We start from the raw sequence: 18,862 nt of genomic DNA, 5'->3' as shown, positions 1-18,862 counted from the left end.
AATACATCACCACTACTTGCCTTGTTATGCATAATATTTCTATTATGAGAGGAAGGAATTGACAGGGAATCACAAAAAGAAAATATTTTTCAATAAGCTCATTTAAACTGCAAATCTCATGGTCAGAGAGCAAGCAAAATTGATCCTGAAGTGATTAAATCAAATGAAGAAACATCTAGCAAACACTCCTGAACACAGTCATCTGTCCTACTATAAATCTGTAAACTCAAGATTTCCAGAATGTTGGAAGATACATAAAAGAATGTTATTTTTTACTTATATCCAGAGATGAAATGCAGCTTAATGAACACTTATTTTGGTTTGAGATGGCAATTCTATCTCACATATTATGCTAAATTATGTTGCAAATGGAAGGAGTAATCTGATTAAGTGCAGCCAACAGTAAAATCCACCTCTCATATCCAAAGTCTGTAAGTGGAGAACTTTGTAAAAGGACAGCTGTCATTAGACTTCTGATGCCCTCAAGAAAAAGTTAAGGTATGCACCCAAATGTCACTCTGCCTGCCCAGTGAATGATTGTCCCTGCTGCCGCAGATTCACAGAGCATCCATGGCCTACAGTTAATAGTAGTTACTCTCATCCCTCAAGTCAGCGTTAGCTGAAATTCTCTCCCTAAGAATCTTCTCATATTATTTATAGGAGATTTATCCACATAGCTAGAGCAAGACCAAAAATTTCTAATTATATCTAGCAACATCACTTTCCAGTTTTCAGTTCAGTTTGCCAAACAATGCTTTGCCAAAAACAAGGTTTGCCAAAAATGCTTTGCCCAAAGACAGAGGAGGTATCTGTAGCATGTGCTGAGCAGACTCTATAAAAGATTCCTTGAAGCTCTGCTGTCCTGTCTGCAGAGAAAACTTCATGGTGAGTGCCTGTGACTTGCAGAAAGGGACAGTGTCCCTGCAGCCCACTGCTGTTCTGGTGTATATATCTATGTCTGCAAGCATTTAAAGTCTGTGACATAAAGCACGTTTGTACTTAACTTAAACTGATTTGTGGAATTCTATGCAGTGGTAAGAAGGGTCTAACATTTCTGCTTTACAGCACTGATCATCTTCCAGCCAGCACAAGACCTACTTGTGTCACGAGAGGTAAGAGCCTAATTTACTCATGCTTAAGGGACAGTCAAAAAGATGGGGGATTTCTGCAGATCTGATTTTTTTTTTTTTTTTTTGGTAGTGGCATATTTCTGTGCAGTTGCATGGGCAGTTGACATAAGCCCATATATTCCTGTCCACTGCCCTGTTATGGTAAACACAGCACATTTATGGTTGAACAGGCTGGGCTGCTCATGGCAAGCAAGCTTTTCAAAGTGTATGTGCTGGAAGCTATTAGCCACTGTTGCCATGCCAGGAAATGCTTCCTGGGGATTCCTCATGTTTAATCGTGGATCAGTGAAGAAAATGATCTGTTCTGGCATGAAGTCTAACTAGACAAAGCCAGCCAACAGAACAACTAATGGCAAAATCTTACAGGTTTGCAATAAAATGTAGGAATTACTGTACAGAACATACACTGTATGTTGGCCAGAAATTGCTATGAAAATGCCTACCAGACCATACTGTGGAGCTATAATCTGCATGTGGTATTTGTATTAGGAAACCTGGTAAAAAAGCCAAAAATAAATAACATACTTAAAAAAAACCTGTAGAGATATATTTTTACTTTATATCTGAAATTAAACAGAGTAAGATGGGGGCTCTGCATGCTATTAGGAATTGTGCAAAGTGTTGGCATTTGGTTGATTCATTTCAGCAACTAGAAGTTCTAACATAACATCCAAATATATTGCCTGACTTCCTAGGAACTCAGGTGTTTCCTATTACTAGAAATGCAGTGTTTCCTTGGGAACTCAATACTGCATTTCAATAACCATTTTGATACGTAAATTCTTGAACTGAAGCTGATGAATTTTTAATATAACTATTCTCTGATGATGCAATATTTTAACTTATTGAATTATCCATCCTTATCTACTATTTGCACTATACTATTTTCCAGAGGTAAATCTCTTGTAACTGGTTTCTGCTGTTGTCAATGAAATAACAGTGCAGATTGTTTAAGGTGAGATCCATACTGAAATTTAAGCATGAAATTAAACAGGAATTAAACTGCAACTTATAATGTATGTTCTCAGATGAAATATGGAAAAAGTCTTTGTTTAGATGGAGCAGATCTCTAAATTTTCCTGTATGATTGTTTTAGATCATTGACATTGCCTCCAATAAATTAACAACCAGAATTGTTTTTAAATAGGACCTAGTAAATCTCTCAATTTACGCACAGAAAAAAGTTTTTTTGTAACTCTTAAACACCTAAAGGAGACAAATTCGATAAGCAGAGCTCAGCTAGCACTGACTTGTATGGCTGATACCTCAGCTAACATTTAGAGTTTATGCAGAACTCAATTCAATAGTAGGAAATGTGTTGAACACATCTTATTCACACTTGATAATCAGAATCTATACTAAAAAATATGGAGACTGGAGTCCAAGCTTTCTTTAGCCTGAGGGGGTTTAACTTAGCCCCACTCATGTTTTTAGAAGATTGCCCTCACTGTGGGTTTGGAAAGCATTCTGTATCACAGGATCTTTCTACTGGAGCAAACGCGCCACTGTGCAACCAGGGATGCAACATCCATCAGTATTGCAAGAGGACAAGCAGGATGGATGTTGCTTGAAGATATAGTTGTTTAGAATCAGCAGCTAGTGTTTCTAGTCCTATCACCAGCAAGCATTATATGTGTATGTTTGGTGGCCCTGCCAGGCAGGGGGCTTGGAACTACATGATCCTTGAGGTCCCTTCCAACCCAGGTGATTCTGTGATTCTGTGAAGACACACAGAAAGAGGAGCTGTACATCTTATTTCAAAGCCTGAATTTACAATGCAGGAATCCTTAAGAAACATGTGGGGAGCAAACTCCAGCAAATGATTCAGAGCACCAGCAATAATCATAAAGCAATAGTTAGTCCTCAGAACACCTTCTAGATTCACCCACCTCTATTTTGTGTATAGGCCTGTATAGTTGTTAGTGTGGGCATTTTGGCTGGGTGACTCCACATAGGTGGTATGAATACACGCCTTACTATGATGCTTTATTTCTTTATTGGAACCCAGTGCTTGCTGAAGGACATAAATTATTTAAAAAATGCTTTAATTTAAAAGTTGAGCTTATAAAATTACAGATGCTTTACTGATGTCGATTTCATCAAAGTAGCCTGGTAGTATTCCTCCAGAACTACTCTTAATTAAAAATTTCCTGGTGAAATCCAATCTGAACCTGCTTTGCACAGAAAAAAATGGACCATGGACAGATGTTATGAGAGTCTTCCCAGCCAAATAATTCTATGATGCAGTGTGGAATTCTATGATTCCAGAAAATTGAATGGCAACAGAAATTGTTGATTCATTTGGACAACATATCTGCTCTTCTATAGAGTTCTCTGCTGACAAGACCCTCCATAAAGTGCAGCCATGTCTTCAGATGCTGAGATGGCTGTCTTTGGGGAGGCAGCTCCTTACCTCCGAAAGTCAGAGAAGGAAAGAATCGAGGCCCAGAACAAGCCCTTTGATGCCAAGACATCTGTCTTTGTGGTGCATCCCAAAGAATCCTTTGTGAAAGGGACAATCCAAAGCAAAGAATCCGGGAAGGTCACCGTCAAGACTGAAGGTGGAGAAGTGAGTGAAAAGAAAGGCTGAGGGACGCCATTTGATTTCCACAGTGGTCTCTGAGCTGATATGCAGGGATTTGTCTTTTCTTTGGCAGACTCTGACCGTGAAGGAAGATCAAATCTTCTCCATGAACCCTCCCAAGTACGATAAAATTGAGGACATGGCCATGATGACCCACCTCCATGAACCCGCTGTGCTGTACAACCTCAAAGAGCGTTATGCAGCCTGGATGATCTACGTAAGTACCAGCAGCTCTCTTCCTTGGCTAGTAGCTGGGGAGGACTGCTGTGCCAGGCTGAGCGGAAGCCAACGTGCCGTGTCCCTTCCTCGCAGACCTACTCGGGCCTCTTCTGTGTCACTGTCAACCCCTACAAGTGGCTGCCGGTGTACAACCCGGAGGTGGTGTTGGCCTACCGAGGCAAAAAGCGCCAGGAGGCCCCTCCACACATCTTCTCCATCTCTGACAACGCCTATCAGTTCATGCTGACTGGTGAGTGGTACTCAAAGTAAATGTACTAAAAAGAATATTCCTGATAAATATGTTGATATTATTTTAACACTCAATCTGTGCTTTATTTCCGTCAATTGTTTTTGGCTTGAACAGTTTTTTTTTTTACATCATTACTTCTAGAAAAAAGCTATAGAACCACAGCTAACATGTTATGGGAAATAACAAGCAGGACTTATAAGTCAGGAAGTTATGAACTCTATCTGTTCTGTGAAAATTCTGCATCTGCTGCAAACGCAGTCTAAGTAGCAGAAAGTTAACAAAACTATCAAAATTAACAGAAATGAAAATTATTCTCTCTACTTCATGCAGGAGAAAATAGACTTTAACAGTGAAGTATGGAAAAAAAAACCACATCTGTTCAAGGTTCTTTAAAGTTTATGGAAAATTATTAATTTACAAGGACGATAAATTGAATAAACTATTCATAGTAAAGTAAAAAAAAAAACACATTTTTTGTCAGTGGAATTTAAATTTATTGCACTAATTTTCAGTTTTGCTCTGTTCTCCATTTAAAAAATCTCTTTCCTTTTGCCTCTTTCACAGACCGCGAGAATCAGTCGATCCTGATCACGTAAGTACGCTGCTGCTCGGGTCCCTGCGGGGCTGCCTGTGCCAGGGGACCTTCTCCCTGACCTCACGCTCTCTGCTTCTCTGTTTGGCTCGACAGCGGAGAATCCGGTGCAGGGAAGACTGTGAACACGAAACGTGTCATCCAGTACTTTGCAACAATTGCAGCTAGTGGGGAGAAGAAGAAGGAGGAGCAGTCTGGAAAAATGCAGGTGAGCTCCTACAATGGACAGACTAAAAACTCAGTCTTTAATTGCTACGTGGATCAAATAAACACTGTAAATGAACAACTATCGTCCTGTAGGGAACGCTTGAGGATCAGATCATCAGTGCCAACCCACTGCTGGAGGCCTTTGGAAATGCCAAGACTGTGAGGAATGACAACTCCTCACGCTTTGTAAGTTTGTGATGAAACATTTTGATATTTGTGAGTAAGCAAGAATATCAGAACAGGAGCTGTCACTTCAGAAGTGATGTGATAGGATGGATGTATTTCTTGAACTAATTGATTCCTCATACTTTTTTAAACAAAAACCTATCTAATTCTCTAATTAACTATGTTGTTGTTTTACACAGTTTAGTATTGTCTTTACATGAATATTTTACAGCTAATAAATGTGTAAAAAGAGGCATCATTAAAATATATGCAAATGTATTTATTATTGAGTATTTAGAATTCATATATATGTATATCTAAACACACCCCTAGTATCTGTCATGCAGACTGTTGATATAAAATTGTGTAAATTTTCTATAATGAAAAATTAGAATTTTGTATTTAATCAGTGAAATATTACTGTCACTTCTGTTAGATACAGTACTGGGCAGGTCAAGTAATTTAACTGTTCAGACCTTTATACGAGCTGAGGGATAGGACAAAAAAGGTTTTAAGACATCCTGTAGCAAACTGAACTGCTCTATGACATATTTGTAGCTCTTTTCATTCAAAGGGCTTATTAGTAGATAGGCTGTGAAATATCCTTGAAAAAATTGCAATGCCAATCCACGGTCCCAGCTTCAAATTCTAAATTCTGTGTACCTCCACTATTCAGAAGATAAATGCTACCTTCCATTTTCCATAAGATAAAAAAATAATTTTAACATTTATTCCATCAGTTCTTTTTCTATATCCATCTGAAGCATAAATGACAAAAGGCTGTTAATAATTTTCCCACTCCTCTGCAATCAGGGATATCCAGCAAAACTTGGCCTTTATCTTTATCTTAGTTTTGACAGTTTTTCCTGAATTTCATTCTTCTTTTGCTTGTGGTGGGATTTCTTTGGTTGTGTTTGTTTGGTAGCTTTTGGTTTCTTCTTCTGTTTGTTTGTTTGTTTGTTTGTTTCTATTTCTGTTTTAAGTGGGGACAAAACTCCAAAAAACAAATTCACAGAACTTCTTAGTTCAACATGTGCCCTCTGTGAATAATAGTGTCACAAGATTATGGTCTTTCCTAGTGAAATCTCAAGGCATATTTTTTCCCCTCAACAGGGTAAATTCATCAGAATCCACTTTGGTGCCACAGGCAAGCTGGCTTCTGCTGACATTGAAACTTGTAAGAGACTCTCCAGGCCTGACTGGTCATGTTCTTTCTGACCGTCCTTGCCTTTTGTGCTAAGTTTCTCCTACCATTCTTGACAGATCTGCTGGAGAAGTCCAGGGTCACTTTCCAGCTCAAGGCAGAAAGAAGCTACCACATCTTTTATCAGATCATGTCCAACAAGAAGCCGGAGCTAATTGGTAGGAAGTAGCATTTTTTTTAGTAAAGTCTCAACATAGTTAATATTTGTCTTCATTCTTACGCCCAGATATGTCCTATTCCCTCTTACAGACATGCTCCTCATAACTACCAACCCCTATGACTACCACTTTGTGAGTCAAGGCGAGATCACTGTTCCCAGCATTAATGATCAGGAGGAGCTTATGGCTACAGATGTAAGTTATACATAGAAATTTTAATTGATTTATTAATACATTTAATATATGTGGCGTTTACATTCACTGAATCTGTTGCCAGAGTGCGATTGACATCCTGGGCTTCACTGCTGATGAAAAGACTGCCATTTACAAGCTGACAGGGGCTGTCATGCACTATGGGAACTTGAAGTTCAAGCAGAAACAGCGAGAGGAGCAGGCAGAGCCAGATGGCACAGAAGGTACTACTAATATGGAGAGCTGCCAATAACAGAAATAGTTTCAGAACTGGCAGGTAGCAGTCAGGTATCTTGCTCCAATTCACTTTTATGAAGACATAAATCTCAGTTTCCACAGTAATCATATTTCTAAAATTGCCTTTAAGCTACTGTAAGTATTGCAGTTAAAGAACTTAACTTAAAGTACTTAGCTCTTAGAGAAAATCCACAGTTCACTCATCACTGCCCCTGTATCACTCTTTTCCTATGCATACAGTTGCAGACAAGGCTGCCTACCTGATGGGTTTGAACTCAGCAGACCTGCTCAAGGCCCTGTGCTACCCCCGCGTCAAGGTTGGGAATGAGTATGTGACCAAAGGTCAAACTGTGCAGCAGGTAAGAAACAGATGATGACTGGGAACCTCTAGCATACTGTACTTCTTGCTCTGGGTGCCGTTCTGCTCCTGCTGCATTATTCTCTGTTTTAGGTGAACAACTCAGTTGGTGCTCTGGCAAAGGCTGTCTATGAGAAGATGTTCTTGTGGATGGTTGTTCGCATCAACCAGCAGCTGGACACCAAGCAGCCCAGGCAGTACTTCATTGGTGTCCTGGACATCGCTGGCTTTGAGATCTTTGATGTAAGAAAGTCAGAAATAACGTAAAATCTTTAAAGACCACTGCAGGTCATAAGAAACTGGAGATGTGTTGCTTTTATTCTGTTTTTTGAAAACATGCTGTTCACTTACAATTTCAAATAAAGGTCTGCATTTTATTGCAAGCAGCATATTTCCAGTTTTCTGGAAATGCTTGCCTTTTTGAATATGCCACAGCTTTTGAATATGTGACTGCTTTTTCTCCATCTCAAAGCACTAGCCTCAAATATTTTTCATGTAATAGTATTCTGAAGTACAAAGGGAAGAAATTGCATAGCTGCCTTTTATATAGTTGCCACAAATGTAGTTTCTCACTAGCTAGAGCTTATTATTAAAAAAAAAAAATCCACTGTCAAATAGCATACAACATCTAAATAGAAAGCTAAACCTAAGTCCCATACAAACTTGTCCTAACACTTTGAAAAGAGGGCAGGACATACCCTTTGCTTTTGAAGACCTGTAATGTGATTCCAAGAGGAGGATGCTACTGACTTCCTTCAAAGCAAGCACAGAAGGTGGGCAAGCATGGTTTGTATGAATTAGGGTAAAGAACCTGAGTGCAGGCTGGTATTGGCAAACATTTGTAACATCTAATATATTCTGTTAGTTCAGCAGGAAAATGTACATAATACCAACAAAAAAACAGAAACAAAAAACAGAAAACAGATGTAAATTGAACATTATTAGGGATAAGATTACTAAATTATTTTGAAATTTGCTTTAAAAATAACAGGAACAAAATAAACAACAAAAACAAAACAAACAAACAAAAACCCAAAAAACAAAAAAAAACCCAAAACCCAGAGATCTTTAAACTGTAAAAAAAAAAACTTTAACTGGAGTTAGAACAGGAGTAAGCTCTACAGAGAGTACTTCACCTTGACAAGCAAATCTTATTTTTTTCACAGTTCAACAGCCTGGAGCAGCTCTGCATCAACTTCACCAATGAGAAACTGCAACAGTTTTTCAACCACCACATGTTTGTGCTGGAGCAAGAGGAGTACAAGAAGGAAGGCATTGAATGGGAGTTCATTGACTTTGGGATGGACCTGGCTGCCTGCATTGAGCTCATTGAAAAAGTACGTTCATTATATCTAAGATGGTTTTTGTTGTTTGTGGCTGAATTCCAGGGCTTTTCTTCAGCATCAGTTTTTTGCTCTACTTCAGAAAATAATTTTTAGGGAATGGCAATTTGGTTACAAATTAAGTACCATTAGAATATCCATGAAGTACATTAGTAAACATTTTTAAAAACAAACTGCAATTTCACTCATCTGCAAATAGAAGGATTAACATGTTTCATACATAAGTTGATATGTAGGATTTTTTGCAGCATATTTTAAAGTCTGCAAAGATAAAACAGTTTCTTTATAGAAACTCAAGCTCTTTTATTTTCAGTATTAGGATTATGATCTCAATATTAATGTTGTGATTTCACAAACACAATTCGTAAGTAAAACCAGAGGTGCACACAGAAAAAAAGTATCGGATAAACAGAACCGAATAAATTCATTACTGTAAGACAACACTTTTTTAATAATATCCTCCTGTGCATTAATGAAAAGATAAGGATATTTCATCAAAATATGATTTCAGGAAGTATCTAAAGCATCTATTGATCTGTTGAACAAATGTCAAATTTAATTAGACACCTTTGTCTGTATCTTGTTAGCTAGAGAATGGCTTGATGCAAAAATAAATATCTACTTTTGATCCATTAGAGTTTTCAAAAAAATTTAGAAAAATCTGTGTGTCTCTTGTGATGAGATCTGTTCTGAAATGCAACAATTTCAGACACTATAAATTCACATTTTTTTCAGAAATGTATGTCCAAAGCTTAAAAAAACTCGGATCCTTTTCTCAAATTCCCATGGTTTACTCCAGTCTCCTTATGAAAGCAGATTTATATTTTATCTCTATTCTATTTACTGCTGTTCCTTTCAGCCCATGGGCATCTTCTCCATCCTGGAAGAGGAGTGCATGTTCCCCAAGGCAACTGACACCTCTTTCAAGAACAAGCTCTATGACCAGCATCTGGGCAAGTCCAACAACTTCCAGAAGCCCAAGCCTGCCAAAGGCAAGGCTGAGGCCCACTTCTCCTTGGTGCACTACGCTGGCACAGTGGACTACAACATCACTGGTTGGCTTGAGAAGAACAAGGACCCCCTGAACGAAACTGTCATTGGGTTGTACCAGAAGTCATCTGTGAAGACACTGGCCTTACTGTTTGCCTCTGCTGGTGGAGAGGCAGGTCAGTTCTTCTGAAATGTCAGCTCTTTGGTGTGCAGTGATTCTACAAAATTGCGGAATGATGAATTGGTCTGAAAAAAATAAAAAATATTTTATTATCTTCACTTTATCAGAGGCTGGTGGTGGTGGTGGTGGCAAGAAGGGTGGTAAGAAGAAGGGGTCTTCTTTCCAGACTGTCTCAGCTCTTTTCCGGGTAAGTTTTTTGTTTGTTTGTTTGTTTTTAATATCTGCAAATTAGAATTAAACTAATTTTGCGCCAGTTTCAGGCAAGTACATTTTCATCATTAGGTGTGTGAACCTAAGAGTGAGAATCTAAGCTTTCCTTTAAACAAATACCAACTTGTGGTCCCACAGGAGAACTTAAATAAGCTGATGACCAACCTACGGAGTACTCACCCTCATTTTGTCCGCTGCATCATCCCAAATGAAACAAAAACACCAGGTAAGATGCTCCAGCAGAGACACTAAAGTTGTCTCCCTCGGTGGTGGAAACGGTGGCATTCATTTGTAAAATTAATTGTTAGGTGCCATGGAGCATGAACTGGTGCTGCACCAGCTGCGCTGTAACGGCGTGCTGGAGGGGATCAGGATTTGCAGGAAAGGATTCCCCAGCAGGGTCCTCTATGCAGACTTCAAACAGAGGTAAGAGCACTCTGCCTGTTAGCATGACTGTAAGTAATGTCGAGATTTGGGAAGAATGGCCTTAGCTTTCTCTTTTGCTTGTCCCAGGTACAAGGTGCTTAATGCCAGTGCCATCCCTGAGGGACAGTTCATTGATAGCAAGAAAGCTTCTGAGAAGCTTCTTGGGTCAATCGATGTGGACCACACCCAGTACAAATTTGGTCACACCAAGGTACCAACTCTCCTCAACTCAGTCCCTGTATCTGTGTTTTGTTCTCCCTGACAGTGATGCACTGCAATGTTCTGTTTCTCCAGGTGTTCTTCAAAGCTGGGCTGCTGGGACTCCTGGAGGAGATGAGGGATGAGAAGCTGGCACAGCTCATCACTCGCACACAGGCCAGGTGCAGGGGCTTCCTGATGAGAGTGGAGTACCAGAGAATGGTGGAGAGGAGGTAGGTGTTCCCCATCTTCACTTAAAGGCACTTTGGGGAAAGTCCTAGTGATCATATCACACAAAATAATCAAATGTGCATTTTAATTATGCTTCAGAGAGTCCATCTTCTGCATCCAGTACAACGTTCGTGCATTCATGAATGTCAAGCACTGGCCCTGGATGAAGCTGTTCTTCAAGATCAAACCCCTGCTGAAGAGTGCAGAGTCTGAGAAGGAGATGGCCAACATGAAGGAAGAGTTTGAGAAGACCAAGGAAGAGCTTGCAAAGTCTGAGGCCAAGAGGAAGGAGCTGGAGGAGAAAATGGTGTCCCTGCTGCAAGAGAAAAATGATCTGCAGCTCCAAGTGCAGGCTGTGAGTATTGCCATTTATTTTCCATCCAGAAAAAGGGTGTGTAAAGTCAGATTGCTCTTTCCCAAGATGACATTCAGATTATATATGATGAAATGTCAGCTATTTAGTGAGGTAGGCATCATATTGATTGTGAAGTTGAATAAATTTTTGTCTGGCAATAGCCTGGTGGCCTCTGATATTCACTGCAAAGTAAAACGTAACTTGAGATGTGAGTCAGTTCTCTTGCTTTATGTGGAAGAAGACATCTACAGCTAGTCAACATGAGATACTCAGTGAGTCTTGCAAGATATAGAGCAGTCTCACCGCGATCTAAGGTATACCATGAATTCATTCTGAATATTAAATTCTAGAGTTCAAACTGACGGTTGTAAATTCAGCTGCTCCATAACTAGTGGTTATTCATTTACTGAGAAGTGGGGAAGTATATTTTTAAATTTGCTTCAGTCCAAGAAGAAATGAATACGGAGCTCCCGCTTCTGAAAAAGTCTCATCTCCCAGGATTGTTGAAAGGTGTTTCACTATGCGCAGGAGAGTTCAGTAATCCCTGATAAAGTGAAAGAAAGCACCCTAATACAGGCAGATTTTGTAAAGGTGAAAAGGCTCATGTTTCCTTTAGTTATGTAATTTTTATTGTTCAGTTAGAAAACTGAATATCTATAGCATATTTTTTCTCAGTCTAAATGAGAACACCAGTTTTGAATGTCTTACTAGTAAAGAGGTCTGCAGCTATTTAGTAGAAAGCTATCCCAGTAAAATATCAAAGCCTGAAAGAATATAGAGCAACCTTAAATCAGCATTAAAAACTCCAGACACAGTGGTTAGAAATTCAAGTGTGCCACTATAAGGTGTACAATAATTCTGATGAGTGTAGAAGAGTGATATTCTTCTTTATCTAGCATTCTAAAGAACAGTATCATTACCTCCCATCAATTACAAAAGGGAAGCTGATTACCATGTTTGTAACTTGTAAATTTACTGAGATAAAAGATTAAAAAAAAATAAAGATAGTAGCTATTAAAATTACAGAAAAGAAAGATATCTTGTATCTCCCCATAGGAAGCAGATAGCTTGGCTGATGCTGAGGAAAGATGTGACCAGCTCATCAAAACCAAAATCCAGCTGGAAGCCAAAATTAAGGAAGTGACAGAACGGGCTGAGGATGAGGAGGAAATTAATGCCGAGCTGACAGCCAAGAAGAGGAAACTCGAGGATGAATGTTCAGAGCTGAAGAAAGATATAGATGACCTGGAGTTAACATTGGCTAAGGTTGAGAAGGAAAAGCATGCCACTGAAAACAAGGTACGAGGCAGAAGTTGTCACTCACACTCCAATAAAGAACATTTTGTGTTTTTGTGCTTTTGGAATTACAGAATGTCTTGAGTTGGAAAAGACTCAAGAGGGTTGTAAGTCCAAATGTTACAGGATTCTTGAACCTACTTGCTTTAATTATACTTGCTCCCTTCTTCTGAAAGGTGAAAAACCTTACAGAGGAAATGGCAGCCCTGGATGAGAACATTGCCAAGCTGACAAAAGAGAAGAAAGCCCTCCAAGAGGCCCATCAGCAGACACTGGATGACCTGCAGGCTGAAGAGGACAAAGTCAATACGCTGACCAAAGCTAAAACCAAGCTGGAGCAGCAAGTGGACGATGTAAGAACAAAAGCATATGGCTATTATAGGTTATTATATTTGTGGAAATAAACATGGCTGGCAGAGCACTGATGATCTCATTCTGTTTAGCTGGAAGGGTCTCTGGAGCAAGAGAAGAAGCTGCGCATGGACCTTGAGAGAGCAAAGAGGAAACTTGAAGGAGACCTGAAGTTATCCCATGATAGCATAATGGACTTGGAAAATGATAAGCAGCAACTGGATGAGAAACTGAAGAAGTAAGTGAGGTTGTGGGACACCTGAGTGCTGGGCAGGTGCACGTAGGAGGTTTTGTTCAGGTGTTAACACAGTTTGTTTTGTGCAAAAGGAAAGACTTTGAAATCAGCCAAATCCAGAGCAAAATTGAGGATGAGCAAGCCCTGGGCATGCAGTTACAGAAGAAGATCAAGGAGCTGCAGGCAAGTCTCTGGTCCTTCCCTTCTGGCCTTCAGAAAACATCTGAAGGAGAAGGACATGGGTGTGAAGGGTTCCTGATGCTCCCCAGGCCCGTATTGAGGAACTGGAGGAGGAAATCGAGGCAGAGCGAACCTCTCGGGCCAAAGCAGAGAAGCACCGAGCTGACCTCTCCAGGGAGCTGGAGGAGATCAGTGAGCGCCTGGAGGAAGCAGGAGGGGCTACGGCAGCTCAGATCGATATGAACAAGAAGCGTGAGGCAGAATTTCAGAAGATGCGCCGTGACCTGGAAGAGGCCACGCTGCAGCACGAAGCCACGGCTGCCGCCCTGCGGAAGAAGCATGCGGACAGCACAGCGGAGCTTGGGGAGCAGATCGACAACCTGCAACGAGTCAAGCAGAAGCTGGAGAAGGAGAAGAGTGAGCTGAAGATGGAGATTGATGACTTGGCCAGCAACATGGAGTCTGTCTCCAAAGCCAAGGTATAGTACAGGTCTTACAGAGTGTGTGCGCACAGGAGCAGTCTGTACCTTGCTTCTCTTGAAGACTTAGCAGACCATCATAAAGTAGTATTAGTTTTCTTTGAATAACAGTGACCCAGCTTGTATTGTCTATGTTTATATGTAGGCAAGTCTGGAGAAGACATGCCGAGCATTGGAAGATCAGCTGAGTGAGATTAAGACAAAAGAAGAGGAGCATCAACGGATGATCAATGATCTTAATGCTCAAAGAGCTCGTCTGCAGACAGAATCAGGTGAGACATTTCACAACTCTGATGTTTCCTTGTACAGTATAAGAGAGTTGTAGTAGGAGGACTTTTCTGTCTTTTGAGGATAAAATATATGGAAAAAGATTTTAGTTTCTGTAAGCTCTCCCAAATGTATTGTCTTAGAGCCGTAACTGTCCACAACACTGTAATCAGTGGCAGTTAAAAGCCTATGTATCTACAAACTCTCCCAGGTGAATACTCACGCCAGGTGGAGGAGAAAGATGCTCTCATTTCTCAGCTGTCTCGAGGCAAGCAGGCATTCACCCAACAGATTGAGGAACTCAAGAGGCATCTGGAGGAGGAGATAAAGGTGAGGAGGTTTTCAGACAAACATACAATGATGGAAGCAGTATGATGACATAGAGGAAAACTGTATGTCTTCCCATGTTGGCTCTGCTGCTCATTCACTGTCATCTTTTCTCTAATATTTTTATGAATGCTGGACACTTCCTTCTCCATTGAAAAGACTGTTTTAATTTCATAAAGAAACAATTTTTGAAAACATTTCAGTTTGGAAATTTTCATTCATTTTTCAAACACTCTTGCTACTCTAGGCCAAGAGTGCTCTGGCCCATGGCTTGCAGTCTGCCCGCCATGACTGTGACTTGCTCCGGGAACAATACGAGGAGGAGCAGGAAGCCAAGGGTGAGCTGCAGCGTGCCCTGTCCAAGGCCAACAGCGAAGTGGCCCAGTGGAGAACCAAATATGAGACGGACGCTATTCAGCGCACAGAGGAGCTGGAGGAGGCCAAGTATGTGGGGAGAGTGGGGAAGGCTGGCAGAAAGTTATAACAGAAAACTGAAAGTACACACCCTGAAGTATTGCCAGGGAGAAGCCAATGTCGTGCTTTGGGATGGATGGCAAGAGGAGGGAAAATGCATCCTTTAATGTGTGTGGACTCGAAAATGAAAATATGCACGGAAGGCAGAAAATGGCAGTCTGAGAACTAAGGGTTGTAGATTACAGACTATGGAGTGGATAGGTGCACTGTTAAGAAAAGCAAGAGAGTAAGATGTACTCTTTGTTTGCTGACTGTGGTATGCGCTTTATTCTTCCCAGGAAGAAGCTGGCACAGCGCCTGCAGGAGGCAGAGGAACACGTTGAAGCCGTGAATGCCAAATGTGCTTCCCTGGAAAAGACAAAGCAGAGGCTGCAGAATGAGGTGGAGGACCTGATGATTGACGTGGAGCGAGCAAATGCTGCCTGCGCAGCTCTGGACAAGAAGCAGAAGAACTTTGACAAGGTATTCTGGGCTCCAGGCCTGTGTTTCCTGGGCACACAATGATTGTCGCATCCGAACTCACAATCTGTTTTTCCTCAGATCCTGGCGGAGTGGAAGCAGAAGTACGAGGAAACGCAGGCTGAGCTGGAGGCCTCCCAGAAGGAGTCTCGCTCCCTCAGCACAGAGCTGTTCAAGATGAAGAATGCCTATGAGGAGTCCCTGGACCACCTGGAAACGCTGAAGCGTGAGAACAAGAACTTGCAGCGTAAGTCGCTCAGCCTTTCCTGCTGGCAGGGCTTTCTCAGAAGCTTTCCTGCCCACCTCTCCATCTGGGTCTGTGCCTGCAGTGATGGGAGCAGACCTGTTATGCTGGGGTCACAGGGCCTTTCCCTCTATGCTCTATACCTGACCATGTGAATGTTCATTCTTCTCTACAGAGGAGATTTCTGACCTCACGGAGCAGATTGCAGAGGGAGGAAAGGCGATTCATGAGCTGGAGAAAGTCAAGAAGCAGATTGAGCAGGAGAAGTCTGAAATCCAGGCTGCCTTGGAGGAAGCTGAGGTACATGCTCATAATCACTGATTTAGCATGTGGAGTCCTGTTTAACAGTGTGGAAGATAAAAGCATTGAGCAAATGTTATTGCTCTGTTTGTACTGGGTCTGAAGGTCTAGCATTGGTACACCTATCATGCTGAGTATAATAGTGCCTTTCCATTTCTTTCCTGTGAGATAATTTGGAAGAAAACTGTAAGAAAAACATATTTTTGTTATTATTCAGGCCTCCCTGGAACATGAAGAGGGGAAGATTCTGCGCCTTCAGCTGGAGCTCAACCAGGTCAAATCTGAGATTGACAGAAAGATAGCAGAGAAAGATGAGGAAATTGACCAGCTGAAGAGAAACCACCTCAGAATTGTGGAGTCCATGCAGAGCACCCTAGATGCGGAGATCAGGAGCAGGAATGAAGCCCTGAGACTGAAGAAGAAGATGGAGGGAGACCTGAATGAAATGGAGATCCAGCTGAGCCATGCCAACCGTGTTGCTGCAGAGGCACAAAAGAACCTCAGAAACACACAAGGAGTGCTCAAAGTATGTCTGAACCAAAGATGTGCTCGCCATTTTATTACATTGATAAAAATTTTACTGTCTTCTATCAGCTCCACAGTGATGTGAAAATAGGAAATAAGAAAATAGGAGGAACGTGCCTCACAGTGTCTCATATCTCCAACCAGGATACCCAGATACATTTGGATGATGCTCTCAGGACACAGGAGGACCTGAAGGAGCAGGTGGCCATGGTGGAGCGCAGAGCAAACCTGCTGCAGGCTGAGGTTGAGGAACTACGGGCAGCCCTGGAGCAGACAGAGAGGTCAAGGAAAGTGGCTGAGCAGGAACTTCTGGATGCAAGTGAGCGTGTGCAGCTCCTCCATACTCAGGCAAGTCCATGGGTTGAAAGCATCTCTAATGGTTAAATCTATTTTAATTTTTTAATAAATACAAAACTTCAACAGACCTCTACCATTACTATTATCAACAAGGGTCATTCTTCATATAAAAAAACAATAGAACTCTATGTGAAAGCAGGGAAATGGTATTTTACTGAAAATAAGTGATGACATATATGTATATGATATATATGCCGTGTGGTTTTTCTTCAACAGAACACCAGCTTGATCAACACCAAGAAGAAGCTAGAATCAGACATTTCCCAAATTCAGAGTGAGATGGAGGATACCATCCAGGAAGCCCGCAATGCTGAAGAGAAGGCCAAGAAGGCCATCACCGATGTGAGCTGGGGCATGCCTCCACTGCTGATGGTGGATGCATTCTCCCCAAACGTCTCCAGTCACAAAGGGATTCTTTCTCCTCCAGGCGGCCATGATGGCAGAAGAGCTGAAGAAGGAGCAGGACACCAGTGCCCACCTGGAGAGGATGAAGAAGAACCTGGACCAGACGGTGAAGGACCTGCAGCTCCGTCTGGATGAGGCAGAGCAGCTGGCCCTGAAGGGAGGCAAGAAGCAAATCCAGAAGCTGGAGGCCAGAGTGCGTAGGGCTGGTATTTGTGCAAGTGCGTGCAATACCAGGTCAGAGATAGCAGGGAAGCTCCAAAATGGGCTTTTCATTGCAGGTGCGGGAGCTGGAAGGGGAGGTTGATGCTGAGCAGAAGCGCAGCGCTGAAGCCGTGAAGGGTGTGCGCAAGTACGAGAGGAGGGTGAAGGAGCTGACCTACCAGGTAAGGCTGATGGCATCTTTGTGTTGACATAGCATTCTATAGGAAGCCACTTCATTTCTCTATGAAGTCCAAGAGGAAATGTCATTTTGTGGTGTGGGGAAAATAATTTCTCTCTCTTTCCTGCTTACCATCCGCTTTAGTCTGAGGAAGACCGGAAGAATATTCTTAGACTCCAGGATCTGGTAGACAAACTGCAGATGAAGGTGAAATCCTACAAGAGACAAGCTGAGGAGGCTGTAAGTACCAGGCTGAGTGGGAACAAAAGTCATTTTGCAAGGGAGAATCACACAGTGGCTTATAAGCATGGAAACAGAAGTTTGTGTGAAGTTAAGTGGTCAGCTGTTTGACTTTGTAGTGGTGTCCTGAATAACTGAGATTGAGGAGGCTTATGTTTAACCATTGATAGAGTGCTGAGAAGAAGTCCATGCCTTAACCTGCAAAAGACCTGATAGACCTCAAGATGTAGGGACAGGAGAAGTAAAACGCTTGTCTTTGTTCACCAACTCCCTCTCCCTGTACAGGAGGAGCTGTCCAATGTCAACCTCTCCAAGTTCCGCAAGATCCAGCACGAGCTGGAGGAAGCCGAGGAGCGGGCTGACATTGCAGAGTCACAGGTCAACAAGCTCCGAGTGAAGAGCCGGGAGTTTCACAGTAAGAAGATAGAAGGGGAAGAGTGAGGATGTCATGAGGCAGCAAAGCGGTGTGAGGAGTGCACAAAATGTGAAGCTTCTTCTGCTATGTCTTTGTAACCATGTCAATGTCTAGAGAATAAAGTCTGTAGATTTCTTTGCAGCAGAAGCAGTAGTGCTATTTGTCAGAATTCAAGTCGCTACAGTTACTAATGGGTGTGCATTTTTCAAATGATAATTCTAAGAGAATTAATGTTATAGCGTAGAACACTAAATGTAGCATTCATTGCCAACAGAGCAAGCAAAATGTTGCAGCACTACACAATGTTCCCCAACAATGCAGTTTTACAAGTATAAATGCATAAGGGTAAACAGCAAGAGGAACTCCTTTTTAAAAAAAAAAAAAATTAAACTTGAAATGGGAACAACTCCAGGATCGTGACAATATGACATGAATTTCTTGCCTAACACTATGAGAAAACAGCAGAACACCGACCATGGTAGCCATTTGCACCTTCCTTTCACAGCTAAAACGCAGTGTTCTTCAACCCTAACAGAGTAACAACTAAAAAGAAAAACAAACAAAAAAACAAACAAAACATATGGGAAGGACAAAAATGAGGAAAAATGAGGCTACGAAGAAAATCTTCCAGGTACAGATAGTGCTACTGACTGCAACTTTTTTTGGCAGTGAAGCAAGAGTCTACTCAGCCTTAGGAGA

The 18,862-nt window shown here is 41.5% G+C and overlaps 1 protein-coding gene across 1 annotated transcript; it reads left to right on the top strand.

Moving 5' to 3' along the window:
• The first annotated feature begins 3,495 nt into the window (after positions 1-3,495).
• Positions 3,496-18,206, top strand: LOC125702290 (myosin heavy chain, skeletal muscle, adult-like). Its single transcript, XM_048965368.1, has 38 exons — positions 3,496-3,699; positions 3,788-3,931; positions 4,027-4,183; positions 4,748-4,775; positions 4,872-4,983; positions 5,076-5,168; positions 6,261-6,324; positions 6,411-6,509; positions 6,601-6,704; positions 6,787-6,925; positions 7,179-7,297; positions 7,390-7,539; positions 8,463-8,633; positions 9,499-9,805; positions 9,918-9,997; positions 10,159-10,246; positions 10,329-10,446; positions 10,534-10,657; positions 10,741-10,877; positions 10,975-11,230; positions 12,287-12,529; positions 12,703-12,879; positions 12,970-13,115; positions 13,205-13,295; positions 13,382-13,771; positions 13,917-14,043; positions 14,250-14,368; positions 14,613-14,809; positions 15,118-15,301; positions 15,380-15,545; positions 15,718-15,842; positions 16,060-16,368; positions 16,512-16,715; positions 16,941-17,066; positions 17,152-17,322; positions 17,408-17,512; positions 17,653-17,748; positions 18,034-18,206. Exons 1-38 carry the CDS (start codon positions 3,496-3,498, stop codon positions 18,187-18,189), a joined length of 5,826 nt encoding a protein of 1,941 aa, XP_048821325.1. The 3' UTR covers positions 18,190-18,206.
• The last annotated feature ends 656 nt before the right edge of the window (positions 18,207-18,862 follow it).

This window comes from Lagopus muta, chromosome 18, assembly GCF_023343835.1.
Source record: "Lagopus muta isolate bLagMut1 chromosome 18, bLagMut1 primary, whole genome shotgun sequence".
In the NCBI taxonomy this organism is placed as follows: Eukaryota; Metazoa; Chordata; class Aves; order Galliformes; family Phasianidae; genus Lagopus; species Lagopus muta.
Note: the sequence above shows the minus strand (reverse complement) of the source record. Positions and strands in the feature narration are given on the sequence as shown.